This window comes from Pleurodeles waltl, chromosome 8 (assembly GCF_031143425.1).
Source record: "Pleurodeles waltl isolate 20211129_DDA chromosome 8, aPleWal1.hap1.20221129, whole genome shotgun sequence".
In the NCBI taxonomy this organism is placed as follows: domain Eukaryota; kingdom Metazoa; phylum Chordata; class Amphibia; order Caudata; family Salamandridae; genus Pleurodeles; species Pleurodeles waltl.
The window spans coordinates 249412897-249433343 of record NC_090447.1 but is presented as its reverse complement, the minus strand read 5'-3'; the positions used below and the strand labels follow the sequence as shown (position 1 = coordinate 249433343).

General features: G+C 36.9%; 1 protein-coding gene across 1 annotated transcript in view; it reads right to left on the bottom strand.

The window, feature by feature from the left end:
* Positions 1 to 2025: 2025 nt before the first annotated feature.
* Positions 2026 to 20447, bottom strand: part of C8H21orf91 (chromosome 8 C21orf91 homolog) — a 107354-nt gene continuing 88932 nt past the window's right edge. Inside the window, exon 5 of the mRNA XM_069204104.1 lies at positions 2026 to 8225. Coding sequence (XP_069060205.1) covers positions 8059 to 8225 — 167 coding nt within the window. The 3' untranslated portion in view covers positions 2026 to 8058. The remainder of the gene's footprint in view (positions 8226 to 20447) is intronic.

Sequence of the window (20447 nt, the reverse complement as noted above, 5' to 3'; positions counted from 1 at the left end):
GATCTGTCAATCGTCATGTTCAGCTTTAGTCAGCTAATCAGGGCGGACAAGGTTTGGCACCCAGTGATATAAACCTCACGATGTGTAGATGCTGACATTACATAGTTGTGGTAGGCTTCTATCCAGCCAAGGGTAATACCTGCGATCAAAGACCGGTACTACACACATACTTATTTGCTTTTCCAGTTTTCCAAAGGCACTACACATGGTTTATCAACCACAGGCATCCTGAACCCATAAAACCCACATGCCAGATACTCAATATTCACGAGACCCAGAAAAGCACAGATGTGAGTAAAACCTTGGCAAGTCAAGGAAGGCTGGAGAAAATTACAATGGTTTGAAAAGGAAATTGCTGAAAATCTGGCACCATGGTCAGCACATTGTACAGTCAAGAAAAGTCTGATTTGCATCATTAGATCCTTAGGTTGCACAGAATCTGTTATGGGTACTTTTATAGTGCCCTGTTACCTGTGAGGGTATCCTAGCTCTTTTGAGGATAGCCTCAAGCGGACTTACTTGAAGAATAAGAAAAATCAAATGGACTTACTTGAAGAATAAGAAAAATATATCGTTTTTTTTCCTATACTACTAAGCTTTATATGCCATCTAATGAATGATGCACCAGAAACAGTTTTTCTTCAGTGAGCACAAGAGATATCTTTGTTAGTAACTAAGGCATGCCATATTCATTCTGAGATTGACAGGAAATGCACAGAAGGAGCTGTGCCTGGGAGGGATTATTGCCCATTGTGATTTCAAAATATCATACTCTGGCACAGCTTAATGCCGGTGGAGTTGGAATACCCAGTATATTAATACTGAATGGCGCTGTATGTTTCCAAACTCAACAGGTGCTGGTATTGGTGGTGGTACCTGACTGAATGGGGATGTTGATGTATTAATTTACAACTCCCACCCCTTTGTCTGTACTTGTGCATAGCATTGGCTCCCTCAAGTGATACAACTTGTTAAAGAAAAAAAAATATCAATCACTCTTTAAACCGGGTCAGTTGATTTTATCATTGGTGTTTTTTTTTTTTTAGGCGATTGTCTGCTTAAACCGATTTCTGGAAATCCTACTTATAAAATAAAAGGAGTTTACATGCTATCATTACAATATGCCTTTACATACAACACATGTAAACTACTCTCTTGGAAGGCCTGGCAGCTTAGAGAATAACAAATATCATCTAGGATTAGAACATGAAAAGCATGTTACAATATTTGGGGCATCCTCTGCAATGCATAGTATGACTATCAGAATTTATTATTCAGTTCCTGGATACCTGGCTTTCTCCGCAGCTCACTGCCAACCTCCAAAGAAACAGCATCTGAGGCATGTAGCACTATAGAAAAATGAACAAACTGAAGCAACCTCAAAATTGTTGCAGCAAAAGGTCTACAATTTGTGAAAACACCACATCTCAAATGCTGGGAACCCCTACCTTTCGTTTATGAAACGTGTTTAATAGAGAAAGTTAAAACAAATAATGCTAGTTATTCAGATGCTCTCATATGGCAGGTTTAAAGGATAGTTCTGTTGGTAGATACTCAAAATTAGAAGTATTTATGACTTCTCAAGTTAGAGAGTATTAATCCGAGGTAATGGGGTCTTATATAGCACAGGATTAGGCCTATGTAGGTTATATAGAGCTTAAAAAAATATATATATATGCCCCAAAAGAAAAGGGTGCTTAGCCAAACTCTTGTGAGTGAACAGCGGTGAAGCAAGTGGGGAATCTAATTATTTTGGGTTGTTACGGCTCAAAATATGAAGAAAAGTTCTTATTTATTAGTATTTATTATTTAAACACTTAAGAAAGGCTACCTATACCAAACCACCATTTTAAATTTGAAAATAATGAATCAAGTTTCCACTAAGTCCTTAAAACCGAAATAAAGTATGCCTCAGGGAGATATGAAGATTACTTTTCAAGCACTGCATAACATTAAAATAGGATGCAGTATTAGCATGTATAACTTGTATATATAAGCAAGTAATAATAAATGAAAAAAGAAGACTTAATAAAATATGTGCTTTATTGCAAAATGTAAAAAATGTAAAAAAAAAAAAAAGCATACAATGTCACACAGCCCAAAAGCATACCAGGGCAATCAAATTATTGCGACATATGTAGACCATGATCATGTTTCTCTAACTTTCAAGAATATACTTTAGTTTCTTTGTCATGGATTAAAATGGAACACTGTATTTGTATAAAACGATCATTAAAAGCACATTTTCTATACAGTTAAATATCTTACAAATGAATATATATATTTGTTCAACAATTCCCAATCACCAATTCAAGTTACACAACAGAATTGTAAACGTACAAAAACACAGAAAATTCAGTTTGAAGCCAAATAATGGGAAGTAGTCTTTGCACATTATGCTGAAAAAATATTTGCACTTGGATACATTAGAAGGATGTAGATATCAATGGGAACCCCTTGAAACCTCTTAAGCGGCTATTTTGCCCAGTTACTGGTATACATCAAAGGCCATTCAAATTTTGAAAGATCATGGACCCAAATGATTTAAGTTACAAACCAGACAACTGAGCACCAAATTGTTTAAAGGCTGGGAGAGCTAAATATTAACCAAAATATCCACTTATTATTATTATTACTGTTGCTCTGACTTTTATTCGCACAGTACTGTACTAAGGCCCTCAAACATAAATATACCTTTCCTTAGTCCTTACTTTCATCTTACCCCAATTTTCTAGGGCTATGTAAGCTGTGGTTAACCTTTTATTAAATGTGAATGAGCTTAAATATTAGAACATTGTGTTGTGTCACAAATTGTAAACAAACCCCTTGTAAGATGATCCAGATAGGTATATGGCAACCAATGGCATCTTTGTGTTCAGAGATTGATACCATACTGAAATTGAATCTTTAAAATTCATAAATATTAATCATATGCATACATTTTTTGTATAAACCTTGCAGAATCTCATCCATGGGGGAATAGAGGTTATGTGTACTTAAGTTTTACAAAATCTATTTCTAAAAAAACAACCCAAGAAATAGGCTGTTTCAATGTTTTACTTCCTGTTTTCGAGTTAGAACTACTTTGTCAGTTCATTTCTGAAATGAAAGATACACAATAGTCATTCAGATTGCTCATATGTGGGCAAAAATACAATTTAATGGCTTTACACTCGCCACATGCCATCATATGGCCAGTGCATAGAAATATGGAGAGTTCTATTGCAGAAACGTATATCTAGATTTATGCCTAAAAGCATTATACATGCAAACATGGTGGATGGAAATCAGAAGAAAACATTTATGTGAAGGGGCAGTCACAAGTTTAACAGCAAACAAGAAAGTGAGTAGCTACAAAATGCAGTGTTCAAAAGACATCTGTTTCCTTTGGTTGTGTTTTGCCATTTAACTTTTGTGAGGATAAGTCTGGGCCTGTTGAACTCAGCCTGGTTTTACTGCAACGACTTTGTGATCCTTTTCAGAGGTCATTGGTACAATATATATCTACCTTTGCAAATTAAGTAACTTTTGTTGGCCTCAGCAGCAGCATATTGCATTAGCATGCATTAAAAAAAGCCTAGGGAGGGGAAGGTGTATTCTAGTTGCTTTACAAAAGGGACGTATATTAGGCACAACTATTGCACGGCTTCAGTTTGAGGTTTCAATTAGGAAGTGTTTTTCAGTTTGTAAAGTCATATAGAATAAACGCCCTTCCCCGCATCTCAGTACAGTGCATATGAGAAGAAGGCATCATTGCCTATATTGAACTGAAATTTTCAATATGTGCAATCCTAAGTAACTATACAATAGCAATTACAATTTATCATTATTGTGTTTGTCTTAACGATCAGAGATTCAGTCAACATCCACAGCAGTAGTTATTTACTCAGACTTCTTTCACCACATTTCATTACCAATATCATTTTTCCATGTATTACAGATATTCATAATTTCTAGGGTGTCCTGTAGAGTCCTCAGTTCAAACTATTTACAAAAAACAACAAATTTGTATTCACAACTTTAAAAAACAAAACAAAAAAAACCTCAAAATTATAATCTTTACATGACCATGATAAAACAAAACTATCTAATAGCCAAATGAACCACAAAATTAAAAACGACTATGAGCTTAAAGCAATTATATTAAAACCTGAAAAAAGAAACCAAAGGAAAAAAAGAAGAAAAAAAAAAAAAACACACACACATTTGGTTTACGCCTGGACCCGGACTGCACTCACTATAAGTCTTCAGCCAGCAGGCCCTGCTTTATTTCAAATTCAAAACTAGTTGAGTCTGAATGTCAAAGCATTGCATACCATTAATGTTGGAGTGCTGTTACCACATAATAAGGATAGGGATGAGCATGTGCAACCAAAATCCTTCAGGACTATTTTAAGAGTTTATCGTATCTATTTATTCACCGATGAAAACTTCAACACCATAGTTGCAATACAACTAAAAGAAAATTGGACTTTGGCATATTTCTCTCTTTCCCCGTTCAAGAACACAAACTCCATTTATTAAAGACTTAACTGGACTACTAATCACCTAAATAACTATAGGATAATGAGCTCAAATCAGTGTATCTGAATTAGCAGGGAAACAAATGTGACAATAAGAGTCAGAAGGCGGATAGCAATGGAAGAATTAAGTAAATGGGGTAAAATGAAAATTGAAAATAAACCAAACACCAGTGGGCCAACAGGAGAGTAAAGCAGAAAATGGAGAAAGTTGGGGAAAATGGGTATTATGGGAGGGAATAGCTGCTATGCAGAAAAGCAGCTTTGTGAACTAAGGCTTGCCTTGCCAAGAACATCCATGACCAGACTAAGAACTGTAGAAGGTTAAGAGATTTAAAAAAAAGCAGCCCACTGCTTAGAGACAGGATGGCTCTGAAGGAAGAACAACAGATTACGAAAGATCTAACATCTCAAATAAGTAATAGTGTGTTGGTAGTTCAATCACTTGATTTGAAGAAAAAAAAGGCTGTTCAATAAATGATACTGTTCATGAGTTAAATTAAATCACATATAAAAGGAAATAGTTCTAAGAGCAAGGCATCCACTTTCAATCATATGCATGGCTATTTCACATAACCAAATCTTAATGGTCCTTTAAAGTTAAACTGGAGGATGTGATGCAAAGTCTTTTGTTATTTCGAACAAGTATTCTTCTACCATGAGCAAATCATAAACATACCTAAAAGACTGGGCTCTTATACATTTTATTGCACTTGAAAACTAAAGCCCGGTCAATATGTGGAAATTGGTCAGATACTAATGACTGTTTTTTCTCCACTTTTTAACACTGTCTTAATATCTGAAGCATAAAAAAGGCTGATTGTTGTAAACTGCTAGTATGTAGTCCTAACTATGAATCATCCCTGAGGGCCACATGCTACAAACTCTAAAGTACAATACTTGGTTTTAACATTATGGACCTCTCAACATTACCATAATGTTTACTCTTTAAGCACCATTTTTTTTAAATATAGCCCGTACCTTGTTCATAATAATTATTCTATAAACACCATTCCTTTTATCACTTAATAATAATAGCTGCCATACTGGACATATACATTGTAAATATCTCTAAACAGGCTGACTTATCAGTAACTGCTCCATCCTAACAAGCCGCCTTATATCTTCGAGTAATAATCAAACCACGAAATACTGTAAGTGCAGAGATTACACTTTGTAAAGTCTAATAAGCAGAAAATAGGACACTGGTAAAATTTGCTCCAGCTGTAACTGCACTACCACTGGCTTTCCCCAGTACAAAAAATAAGGTAGATCTGAAATGGTAGTGCTTACCATCAATACTAAGGTCAGGTCTTTACTGGTCTTAAAAGGGATCACCACCAGCTGCTAATATGACACAGGAGCACATTTTGCCACAATCTCTGTCTCAATGATCAACACTTATTTCAGATTAAGAATGTATCCAAAGGGCTAGTATGCATGGCAGAACTGTACAAAAACATGTTTACTATGAATTTGTCTTTCCCCACAGGAAAAATACTTATTGGAGAGACCTCCCATTAACTCTGCCATAGAACAATGGAACTTGGGGGTTGTTCCCCTTCCTTTGGGAAGAAATTTTGCAGGAGTAGTTTTACTGTTTCCACAGTGACTAAAAAAAAAAAAGTTTGTGAACTCCCACAAATCACCACGTTTTGTGGGTGCTTATCTAAATTTTGCTGGACGAATGATTCCTTGTCCTGTCCATGATCAAAGTCCAACAGATAATCAGTAAAACATACAGAATGCTTGCAGTAGCAAAACTGATGTGTGGGTCTAATACTTTACTGAGTCCAATTCAGGGAATTCCCACCAGCTGGTTACTGTTTTTGGGAATGCAAACTCCACTAGTGTCACAAAGAAAACTTTATAAGCGAGGCCTACAATAATGTTGACGTCCTACCATTGGCCTATTTTTTTACTGCATGCAGTAATAAGGAATTGGAATATTACTAGGATAATTGCCTGGTAGAGTGTTCATTTACCCAATGATGTCTCTCACCTGAGATAAGGCCCAATATGGTCTAAGCAAGGTCACAAATATAAGCAATGACTTTTAGTCAACATTTGTTTGGGACATCGATGACGGCCCCTAAATACACCTAGTCCACAATTTAATACTTAATTGGTTAATGTTTACATCTGAAAACGTCTGTGCATGGTTATGCAAAACAAAAATGGCTTGTATGTTTTACTGCCAATACAAACACACATCCATTTATGCTTTCCAAAAGTCTCTCAAAACAAATATAATTTAATAAGCAGTTTCAAGGCAAAAATATGCTTTAACCTCAGGGGGGAAACAAAATGTTTACAATACACAAGACTTTAAACTGATACAACAGTCATTCAAGGACATTATTTTCACGAGAACCTAGAAAAATATTTTTTTACAAGTATAAAAAAAGATCAATAGTAAAATATTGCTCATAATAAATACGAAAATGTGTATGTATTTTGAATACTGTTTTCTCCGTATGACGGTTCCTCAAAACTAATTGTAAAATCCGAGACATGTGCTTCATTTGTTAAAGCAGTAACAGTGTCTATAAGATCCACATTTTTTTTTTTTTTTAACCAATGACAGAATGCTATTCCTTTAAAATTAATTTTCAGATAGTGCCTTTGTCCAGTGGCCAGTGCTATGATTATAACTGAACACTCACCAATATTCACAGAGAAAAGCAAATCGTTAAACTGACTCAGCCCTGGTTATCCCAGGTGACGTTCTTGCTACCTTTGGGAATTTGAATCCTCACAAGTGCAGGCTAGGGACTTATGGAGTAAATCCATTCGCCGGCAAAGACCGGAAATTTGCCCTTAAGAAGAAAGACATTTTCTGTTTTTGCCAAAGGTGAAGATTCGCTTTACCACTCCAATTCCATGTAGTAGGTTGCCCCACCCAAACAGACACACTTGAAACCACAGGCAACTCTCTTTACCTCCCGTCATTCAGGTTTGCCGTATCTTTGAGTGGAAGCCGGGGAACACAATAGAGTGAGGCAGCTATGTACCTTCATTCACTGCTAGCAACAGCGGATGGGATGTATGTAGTGCCACTGACTTTACACCTCCCCTTTAAAAATTCTGCCAGCTTTGCACTTGAGTAAGCTGGTGAATTAAAAAAAACATATTCAATTATTAACCTTCAATCTCTGGGCATCTCTAAAAGGAGACCTGTTGTAACAGCCATAGCAGTTTTGGCAAGGACATTTTACCAGGAGGAAAAGGTTGAAAAATAAATAATGGCAACTGTTTTAAGCATATTTTGTAAATGGTGCATCCAGACACAAGTTTTGTACTGTATTGTATTTGTTTTTTTGCGTGGTACTAAAGCTGAAAACGTCCAGATTCAAAATAATTTGCTAAAAAGGACAGCGTTTGTTGCAGTAAACAAAATCTCCTGGCGAAAAACACTAGTTGCAATTCTAGTTTTACAATATAAATGTGTAAACGTTTAAAAATAGCAAAACAGGTTCTAAAAATGTTTGTGAGTAGAGCTGTGTGACACAAACAGCACACTAAAGCAAATCTATGTTCAGTTATTGATTGGGGAGTTTGTCTTCATTCCAGCTCGTCCCATCTGAAGACATGGAAGCTTAGAACTGTTTTTCAGCAGCTGCTCAATTGCAATGTGGCGAACATGGAGCTCCGAGGACAAGGAATCTTTCTCTTGTACTTCACGCGTCAGATCATCAAATACATCTAAAATGTTTAAATGAAATTACATTACTATTTTAGAATTTCTCTTACACATTTTCCAGAACATTTTTATTCAAGATACCTATCCGCCTATCAATTTTCAAATCCCCAATGTCCCAGTTCTTTGTTACTCATTAAACATTCTGAATAGGAAAAAAGATAAAGTTACTTAGCTTTGTAAACAATAATTCTGGTGGATAACTTTCCTGCAAATTCCTCAAGTTATGTATCTTTCTGTAGAATCCTTACCTTGTAAATTATCTTTCAATCTTCATGCAGATGACTCATCTAGTGATTTGTCCTTCCTGGTTACTGCCTGGCCTGAAAAAGCTTTGCTGTAGCAAAAGCAATCCAGAATTACCAGGTGACGCCATGCTCTCCAGCAGAGACTATGTCCAGACATAACAGCACTGGAGTACATAAGATGCCAAATAGTGCACTGGGGTCAGTTCCTGAGCTGTGCGAACAGGAACAATTTGAGATACAACAGTAGAAAACACACCACAAAACAAGTGTGTATATCTTAGGATCTTAAAAAAGTACTAACTGACAGAGGAAGATGGACAGTGTAAGGGATCCGCAGGAAGATTAGTATCCATCAGAAAGTCTGTTTCTGATGGTAAGTAACGTTCTTCTAAGGGATGCAGATTACACACCATATAAATGAGTCTCAAAACAATAGCTCCCTCGGAGGTGGGATGGAGTGCTGGATAACCAAGAAAATCATGCAACACAGGTTGTGCAACGTACCTGTCACTGCATGCCTCCTACATCAGGAAGTAGTGCAGGTAAAATTGTGTAAAGATGACCTTGTAGCCACCTGGCAGCTTTTGACATCTGGGACAACTACGGAGCGAACTATGGCATAACAGTTCTTGATATGGAAGACCAGTCTGAAATGGTAAATTTGTCGTCATCTTGCCCTTTTTGGCTCTAGTACTGCTTGCAAATAACTGATCATCTTGTATCCTGACAAGTGCAGTTGATGTAATAAGACACTGCATGACTAAGATGCAGCATTATAATGTTTTAAATTTGCCTTTGATGGATGGAGAAGAGGGAGGAAAAAAGGGTACTAGACTGTGCAATAAGAACTGGCATAGCAAATAGGTCTCGCCTTTGGGACCTCATAAGTATTTAGTTATGCAGCACCTTAATCCTTTATCTGCCTCCCTCTACCCAGGATGTGGTGTTTCTGTCAAAGCTCCAACTGGAGAACCCGGTTCGAGTCTCGGCTTTGGCTCAACATCCGGTGATTCTGGACAAATAATTTATTCTCTCCAGACCTATAAACAAGGCAGGTGACCTTATGTAATGTAAGTGGTGCTTATTAAAAGCACTCAGCCTTCAGGTTCAGTTCGTGCTACATTTAAAAAATAAAATCACTAAGGTAAAACAAAGCGAAAAAGAAAACCTCATCCACGCGCAAATTGGCTGATCTTAGGCAAATATTTTATTTCACCAAAAAACACTTTTTTTCTTCATTTTTGCATTTGAAAGCACTTTCTATTATTTGACCTCAGAATACCAGTTGAACAAAAATATAATTTAGCAAGGACTTTTCACTACAGTGCTATAATGTGCCCGGTTTATGGCAAAGCTTCCATATGTTAAAGAAATGCAGTAATTTTTTTTAATTTTGAAAAGACTTTATGACTCTAAAATCCGAGCCAGATCTGTTGCTCGGCTCTCCCAGTTTGTTTGCGGACTCGCCCACCTATAGTGGTTGTGAGGAACGAGCTAAGGGTATGGTAAACACTGCCTCACTTGTCGATCGCTCGGTTAAAATGCTGTAAACTGTGTCAAAAAGTAGCTTAATGAAACAACCTTTTTAAGTGACAATATAAAAGTTTAAAATTCAAATGTTTATCCCTCACAGATAATGTACACGAGACCAGTATAATCCAAAAGTAGTCCACTATTTTCTTCAGATCCTACTCAATTTTGTTGTCTATGCGTGTGTTGCTTCCTCTGACTTAATCGTAAAAACGTGCTACATGTGGGACAACTTCTGTATTCTTGTCATGAAATTGAGACGTTCTTAACTCATGGGCTTTTTTGGTTCTGGAGGAGGAGCAGGCAGCTGTGCTTGCTTTGGTGCAGCTTCAGTCGCCATTTCGGCAGACTGCGTACGGCACTAGGCTAACGTGTGACTACGAGGGCGGCAACTCCTGTTTGAGCTGGATGCGAGTAGAGACTCGCTTTTGCTTCAAGAAAATAGCTCTGGACAGTAACACCCAGCTTTTTAATAATAATAAATATAAAAAAATACACTTAACAAAAATAAACAAACTCGGTCTGAACTAAAACGTGAGAAGTTAAGCATCGAGCTGACAGTTCAGTCACGGAAACCAACGTGACCCTTCCTAAATGTTAAGGTTGCAATGCCCAGACGGGAGGAGGGGCCATCACATGCTGTAACAAGAGGAAGAGTGAACGCAGTTTAATTGCCAACAAAAATGTTCTCTTAGTGAAATTGCCAGGGAGGGAACTAAGCACACAAAGGTGAGACATTTGGAAAAAAGCACCAATAAAAAGGAAGTATTTAAGACAAGCACAACAAAGAACAAATGGCAATAGTGGGCGTGGTTAAAGCCCATTAACTGAATACAGCATGTCTTGCAGACAGCACATGTGGGCTGCCTACGCTCGACCTAAAAAAGCCTAGGATAAGAAGAATGAGCAAGTGAAAAGAACCAGTTTATCTTGATAGAAAACTGTGAAAGGCGGACACACTGATAGAGCCTGAGATTGTAAGACTGTATGCATCATAGCTATTGCAATCAACAAAATTGTCTGCAGGATAAGAAGCTGAACCGTGGAACTGTGCATAGACTCAAATGTGGAAGCCATCACAAACTCAAAACGAGATTCAAATCCCACTAAGCAACAATAAATCAAGTGGGACTAAACAAGTAAAGCAAACGTTTTACAGAACACACACCTAATGGCAATTCAAACAGAGAAGGTTGGTCAGGCATACACATGAGTCAGACAGGGCCACCAGATAGATCTGAACCCTGCTGCTTAAGGTCCAGTGCAAATCGCAAGACACTGGAAAGTAGAGATTTGAAGAGGTTGATATCTTCCAAACTGCACCATTCAAACTCAGTCCAGTGACCTGCTTAGATGGATTTGCTAGTGGGATTCTTTGCTGCCAAAATGACATCTACAACCCCAGATCATAGGTAGGTCATTTTGTCATGCCTAACTGGTAGTGCTAAATCTCAAAATGTCCAGACACATTGTATGGGGATTGTGGTGGAAGATCAGATCATCCTGTTGCAAGAGAAGGTCCGATTTGCCTGGGAGAGGCAAAGACAACCTAGTGCTGAGTTCCAACGGCCTATCAGATCCATCATACCCATTCTGGTGTAATCAGAATCAACTGTGCTGAATGCTCCCACACTACTTTTAACAGAAGCTGGATTAGCTGAAATATGTACAACAGCTTTGGAGACCAGCAAACCTGAAGGTATCCCCTAATAAACAATTCAAAGAGAAGTGTATGGCACAAAATAAGTCCTCCAGTGTAACACAACTAAGAACATCTGCCTTCACACCAAGGAAGCCTACTGGAGCAATCAATACCATAAAGAATTCCAGTTGCTGCACCCACTTCTACTTTTGAAACACCATTCGAAACAGCATCCATTACCTCCATACCACCCGGTCCAGGGATGTAATGAACAGCAGTGGAGTTGTAAAATGTAATTTAAATGTTGCTCCCCGAGAGAGAGGAAATGTTTTCACTGCAAGATGGACCATCTGCAGCTCGAGTACATTTATGCGAAGGTCCAACTCAGAGCATGACCAAAGCCCCCCACCCGAACCCTCTTTCCCAGCCATCAAATCACCCAGAACACCCAAGCCCAGCAAAGAGGTAACGGACCATCGTAGGCTTAGCCTGTACAGGACTGAAAGACCCATCAAAAGATTGGAGGGGTTCACACCAGTGGAGATCCAGAAGGACAGAGTGGGAAATCTGTTCTGTAGGCATGATCTTCATCTGTTTCTGGAGCCACTATGACCCCAGACATAAAATACAAGAGGCACTCATATTAACATGAAAAATAATAGTACTCATGAGTCAGTATACATAGGCAATGTTTTATCATATATTTCTGAAAATTAATAGGATTATTTCCAACATAATCCCAAATTACAGTATCACTGTCCAAATCCAAATAGTAGAATTAATTGATCTGTTGTTCCAAGTTTACTATGATCCAAAGTCCAAGTCCAGATTTCTCTAATCAAAGTTCAATCATATTCTTCAAAAGATGATATAGTTTATTATTTAAACTTTAGCAGCCGCATCCAAATTGATAGCCAGTCCAGATTTTCTCAAATCAAGGTTCAATCATATTCTTCAAAGGATGATATAGTTTATTATTTAAATTTTAGCAGCCGCATCCAAATTGATACCCAACACGTGTTTCGTCCGGGAGTTTCCCAATGACTTCATCAGGGCTGTAAATTATATAAGTACCTATTATTATACGTGTATCCATATTTCCTAATTAAAAGGGAGAGACCTTCACCAGTGTATGGACATGAAAAAATATATGAGAAAATGTAAAAAAGGGGTGAAGTAAATATATGAAAGGAATATAAAAATGAGTGGAAAAGTTGTGGAATGAAATGTGAACACAAAGGTGGGATGCAGACATATGTTAGTTCTCAGTGCACCTTAATTCCCAAATGTAAGAGTATTGTACCCTTAGGTATCAAACATCATATATTATTGTTAGATACTATGTCACCCATTCTTGAGTGAAAGGTGAACATGGTGTTAGGATATAACAATTAGTGAATAAGTATCAAAAAAACGAAACTTACTTAAATCGCTCTTATTTACTGAATATGAGCTGACCCCGTACCCTAGTGATGTCCCTTGCTACTAAAAACCCGTGCAAATGAGCCATACTCTTACCTAAACATATATGTAGATGCGTCCTATATCATAAGTATTCCTTACAAGCGAATCCCAGAATAATTCCGTTAAGCAACTTATCTGCTATGTAAAAAAATAAATATAACTATCAAACATGTCCAACCAAACCAATATCAAGAAACAAATCAGAACCATAGTGAACTCTAAAATACCATCTTTCTCTAATCAGAGTTCTTATCAAAATTAACATGCCCTATTAAATAAATTCCTCCAATATAAATAAAGTAGGCCAAGAATATAAGTATATCGTAATCCTATCTCTCTCCTAAGTCCCTTTTAAAAAAAGCATTACTACTATGTCCTATCCTGAAATCTTGAATAAACTTATACCTAAAGCATGTAGCTTACCTGATATCAGTTATTTCAATCCACCTTCCAATGAGTCAAAACGTGAAGCGCGAGTACGCGTGTGTATCGATCAAGTATGAAAACTTGAGTGTTCATGTCTGGGTCCCTTATATGAGACCACAGACGAAATCTCGCGCTACAGATGAAATAAAAATAAAAGAAGGACCAAGAGTTATGGTGGCCATCTTTAGAGTGAATCGCATCTTCCAGACAGAAATGTAAAAAGTAACCATAAAGAAAGGACTACAATACTGGCGGCCATCTTGGAGGGAGTCTCCCAAAGACCTATAACAATGGTCGAAAAAAAGAGAGGAACTACCTTATATACCGACTATCTTCAAATGATTCTATCTCCAATAGTAAACTATTAAATAAAGTCCTGGAGAGAGCATTGTAATACATACCCTAATAGGAGTGCTCATATTAAAATGAGATGTCGTAAATAAAATTCAAATACCCACCGAAATTAGAATTTTATGTGTTATTAGCAATGAGTGTAAAACAACAAACCATCTACAGTGAAGATTAGTAAATAGTTTTAAAGAAAATCAGTAATATATAAGGAAAGTACAGTCAATATATTAGTAATATTTGAATAATATATCCCCAGAGATTATATATCTAAACTTCATAATGTAATTGGTTACAGAGGTTGTTACATTGCATCATTTCGTTAATAATCCTACCAAATACAAAGCATGGATCACAAAATTGAATGTACACTACTTTCACAGAAAATCTAATTTCATCGCCAGTACGTGCTATCATTGACCAGTAGATACATTAGTTAAAGTGAATTACATTTCACATTAGACCAGAATCTCAATATACCCAAATGATGTCAGTTTACAAAATTTATATGAACTTACATTAATGACAAAATTTAGTCAAACATCATATTGACAATATTGAGATAAGTTACCACTGCTTAATACTGTTAAGATGTCAAATATGTTTTCCCTAGTCACCAAGAAAGTATTCAAGTTCCCTATCCGTATTTAAACCTGTCTCAACTGCCTTCAATCGTAATATCCACATGGCCTCTTTCCTCCTTAGTATCAACTCTCTATTACCTCCTCTAGGATCAATTCCTACATACTCAATACCAAAAAACTCAAACGATTTGTAAGGTCCTTGAACTTCACATGATATTATATGTGCTACTAAAGGATATCTACAATCCTCACGTGCAAGTGCCCTGGCATGCTCACCTATCCTAGCCCTTAGTGGACGAATTGTACTCCCCACATAGTACCGGTTACATTTACAAAGCAGCATATATATATATATCCTAGAGGAGATTCTCTCCTCATTTCAACAAGAAATTACTCAGCGAAAGGCAAGAAAATTAAGAAGGGATGAAAGGGATTACGAATCAGGAAGAGTATTTACTTTTGCTCGAAAATATGATCATTTGGTACAATCGAATCTCACTAGGCAAGTATCACAGTCTTCTATTAACTCAGGTTCCACATCCATTAGTGCTCAGATTTCCAGTGACAGCGACATTGAAGGTGGTGGGGGAAGTGTACCACAAAGTAAACAGCCTGGTAGTGGTGGTTTTTTTACAAGAACTTCTGAGAATAAAGCAAAGCAATCGCGATCTGCACATGAAGAAACAATATTTAGGAAGACCAGAAGGGGTAGACGAGGGGGGAAACATAAGGGAAAAAACAGGCATGAAAACAAGATCCTGGGACAAGAGGGTATAAACCAAAGCACAACTGACTCTATAAATGTTGTTAACCTAGCCAGCTTGACTCTCACATCTGATGAGGACAGTGTTGGAAAAGGGCCTTAATTTTTGCCCCACAGATCGAGGAGATGTAAATAAGTTGAAAATAGATTTATTTAAATTTGTTCGCAAACTTAAACTGAAGAAACATTTCTTGCTTTATCAATCTGATATACAGAATCAAGACAATGTAATTCAGAGTTTAGATTTAAATAAATTTTCAATTAAAGATATTCAAGACACAGCAACATTACTGTCTATCTCTGAACATGAGGAATTTCCAATTATTTTCTCTCAGGTGGTAAATGATCTTGACATCACACATAATATCAGTATAAGTAGTGGTCTCAAAAGTAAGTCCAAATGGGTTCCTAAGCTTATTGGTAATAATAAGTTAGACATGTTCTTTGATTTAGTGTGTAGAGATTTGGATAAAGCTAAGCCACATTTCTCAGGTTCGAACCTGAGTCATGGTGAAAAAATGGCCCTGAAGGATTTACAGCAGAATAAAGAAATTACCATCAGACCAGCGGATAAAGGGGGCAATGTAGTGATAATGAATTTAAATGACTATGAGACGGAAATTGCTTCTCAATTACAGGATAAATGTTATGAGAAACTTACATATAACCCAATTCCGAGATTGATCAACTGTATACAGCAGAATTGAAGGGTTGGTACGAATCGAAATTACTGGATAAAGATGAATACCAATATTTGTTGAATGCCCGGCCCAGATATCCATGTATTTACACTTTACCGAAAATACATAAAGCATTACCATTCCCCCCAGGAAGACCTATTATTTCGGGGATCTCAGGACCTACAGAAAAAATATCTGAATTTGTAGATGTTTTCCTCCAACCCATGGTCAATAATTTACCATCATTCATTAAAAATACTACACACATCCTGAGTATTCTAAGTGATTTTGAATGGGATACTAACATGACCCTTGTCACCTTAGATGTGGTTTCTTTATACACGTGTATAAAACATGATTTAGGTTTGAAGGCCGTTGAGGCATTTCTTAATAGAAAATCGATCACGTTGTGGCAACACACAAGAATGATACTAGATATGATAGAGTTAGTTTTGAATAACAACTTTTTTCTGTTCAAGAGAGACTGGTACAGACAGAAACAAGGTGTGGCAATGGGCTCGAGATTCTCCCCCTCTTACGCGAACCTATTTATGGGTTGGTTTGAGGAGAGGTGGGTCTGGGGCCCAGAGGCCGCCAAGTGGCTCTTGGACATATTGTACTGGGGTCGTTATATCGACGATTGTCTTATGATTTGGACAGGAGGTGTGGAACAACTTACAGAATTTTGCAAATACCTTAATGCAAATGATATGAATGTTCAATTTACTTACCAGCACAGCAATACTAGCATTGAATTTTTGGATGTACAACTATATATTGAACACAATAGTATTCAAAGCAGATTGTATAGGAAGTCCACTGCCTTTAATTATATCTTACATGCAGCAAGTGCCCACCCTTACCATCAGATTTCTGCGATACCATGTGGTGAAATGGTCAGAGCTAGGCGCAATTGTAGTAAGGACGAAGAGTTTGAGACATGCATTGAAGATATGTGCAAGCGCTTTGAACAAAGGGGATACCACAAGCAGCTTATTAGTAAATCAAAACAGAGTTAAAAAAATCCAAAGGGAATATACATTGAAGCCTAGGGTACATGACAACCAAATAGAGCAAGGAAAAGTTAGATTAATAACAGACTACACTCAGAATTCAGAAACATTACATAAGCTTGTATTTAGACATTGGCATATTCTGTTGCAGGACGAATCCTTAAAAGGTATTGTCGGTGCTAAACTGGAAATTACATTTCGTAGAGGTAAAAGCTTGAGAGGCATCTTAAGTCCGAGTTATCCCCTAGATCTCAATAAGGGGAACTGGCTGTCCAGCTACACAATAGGCTTTCGGAACTGTGGGCATTGTGGATTATGTAAATGGGCAAGCCGTAAAAGGATAGAATTTAGTGATAATTTGGGAAAGACCTTTAGGATCACAACACATATTAACTGTGGTACCCCGTTTGTGATATATATGGTGCTTTGTAAATGTAACCGGTACTATGTGGGGAGTACAATTCGTCCACTAAGGGCTAGGATAGGTGAGCATGCCAGGGCACTTGCACGTGAGGATTGTAGATATTCTTTAGTAGCACATATAATATCATGTGAAGTTCAAGGACCTTACAAATTGTTTGAGTTTTTTGGTATTGAGCATGTAGGAATTGATCCAAGAGGAGGTAATAGAGAGTTGATACTAAGGAGGAAAGAGGCCATGTGGATATTACGATTGAAGGCAGGTTTAAATACGGATAGGGAACTTGAATACTTTCTTGGTGACTAGGGAAAACATATTTTACATCTTAACAGTATTCAGCAGTGGTAACTTATCTCAATATTGTCAATATGATATTTGACTACATTTTGTCATTAATATAAGTTCATATACATTTTGTAAACTGACATCATTTGGGTATATTGAGATTCTGGTCTAATGTGAAATGTAATTCACTTTAACTAATGTATCTACTGGTCAATGATAGCACGTACTGGCGATGAAATTTGATTTTCTGTGAAAGTAGTGTACATTCAATTTTGTGATCCATGCTTTGTATTTGGTAGGATTACTAACGAAATGATGCAATGTAACAACCTCTGGAACCAATTACATTATGAAGTTTAGATATATAATCTCTGGGGATATATTATTCAAATATTACTAATATATTGACTGTACTTTCCTTATATATTACTGATTTTCTTTAAAACTATTTACTAATCTTCACTGTAGATGGTTTGTTGTTTTACACTCCTTGCTAATAACACATACAATTCTAATTTCAGTGGGTATTTGAATTTTATTTACGACATCTCATTTTAATATGAGACCTCCTATTAGGGTATGTATTACAATGCTCTCTCCAGGTCTTTATTTAATAGTTTACTATTGGAGATATAATCATTTGAAGATAGTCGGTATATAAGGTAGTTCCTCTCTTTTTTCGACCATTGTTATAGGTCTTTGTGAGACTCCCTCCAAGATGGCTGCCAGTATTGTAGTCCTTTCTTTATGGTTACTTTTTACATTTCTGTCTGGAAGGTGTGATTCACTCTAAAGATGTCCGCCATAACTCTTGGTCCTTCTTTTATTTTTATTTCATTGGTAGCGCGAGATTGTCTGTGGTCTCATATAAGGGACCCAGACATGAACACTCGAGTTTTGATACTTTATCCCTCCAAGATGGCTGCCAGTATTGTAGTCCTTTCTTTATGGTTACTTTCTACATTTCTGCCTGGAAGATGTGATTCACTCTAAAGATGGCCGCCATAACTCTTGGTCCTTCTTTTATTTTTATTTCATCAGTAGCGCGAGATTTCGTCTGTGGTCTCATATAAGGGACCCAGACATGAACACTCGAGTTTTGATACTTGATCGATACACACACGTACTCGCTCTTCACGTTTTGACTCACTGGAAGGTGGATTGAAATAACTGATATCAGGTAAGCTACATGCTTTAGGTATAAGTTTATTCAAGATTTCAGGATAGGACATAGTAGTAATGCTTTTTTTAAAAGGGACTTAGGAGAGAGATAGGATTACGATATACTTATATACTTGGCCTACTTTATTAATATTGGAGGAATTTATTTAATAGGGCATGTTAATTTTGATAAGAACTCTGATTAGATAAAGATGGGATTTTAGGGTTCACTATGGTTCTGATTTGTTTCTTGATATTGGTTTGGTTGGACATGTTTGATGGTTATATTTATTTTTTTACATAGCAGATAAGTTGCTTAACGGAATTATTCTGGGATTCGCTTGTAAGGAATACTTATGATATAGGATGCATCTACATATATGTTTAGGTAAGAGTATGGCTCATTTGCACAGGTTTTTAGTAGCAAGGGACATCACTAGGGTACGGGGTCAGCTCATATTCAGTAAATAGGAGCAATTTAAGTAAGTTTCGGTTTTTTTTATACTTATTCACTAATTCTTATATCCTAACACCATGTTCACCTTTCACTCAAGAATGGGTGACATAGTATCTAACAATAATATATGATGTTTGATACCTAAGGGTACGATACTCTTACATTTGGGAATTAAGGTGCACTGAGAACTAACATATGTCTGCATCCCACCTTTCTGTTCAAATTTCATTCCACAACTTTTCCACTAATTTTTATATTCCTTTCATATATTTTCTTCACCCCTTTTTTACATTGTCTCATATATTTTTTCATGTCCATACACTGGTGAAGGTCTCTCCCTTTTAATTAGGAAATCTGGATACACGTATAATAATAGGTACTTATATAATTTACAGCCCTGATGAAGTCATTGGGAAACTCCCGGACGAAACACGTGTTGGCTATCAATTTGGATGCGACTGCTAAAAGTTAAATAATAAGCTATATCATCCTTTGAAGAATATGATTGAACTTTGATTAGAGAAATCTGGACTGGCTATCAATTTGGATGCGGCTGCTAAAGTTTAAATAATAAGCTATATCATCTTTTGAAGAATATGATTGAACTTTGATTAGAGAAATCTGGACTTGGACTTTGGATCATAGTAAACTTGGAACAACAGATCAATTAATTCTACTATTTGGATTTGGACAGTGATACTGTAATTTGGGATTATGTTGGAAATAATCCTATTAATTTTCAGAAATATATGACAAAACATTGCCTATGTATACTGACTCATGAGTACTATTATTTTTCATGGTATAATGAGTGCCTCTTGTATTTTATGTTTGCAATAGTGCTTTAGCATCTATCAAGACCTTTTGGGTGTGGTCTTTCAAGAGTGCACCATTTCGAGATTCAACATTCTTCGTTGATATTCACCTCGCTACCCAGAGCGCCTAGTTTTCTCCCAGTATAATACACCCTCACGTAGTTAGAGTATTCCACTATGACCCAGACACAACTGAGGGGCCCTCGTCTGTCATCTGGCACCAACAGGATGCACAAGACCATCAGGACAAGCAGATGCAAGATCTGTAGAACCAAGATCCGCACCAAAATCATAAACCTTGAAATTATCTAAAAAAACAATTACCCTCAGAGGAGGAAGAAAAGGAAAGGCATTCATGAACATTGTGTCTAGTACTGCCCCCAAAGAAGG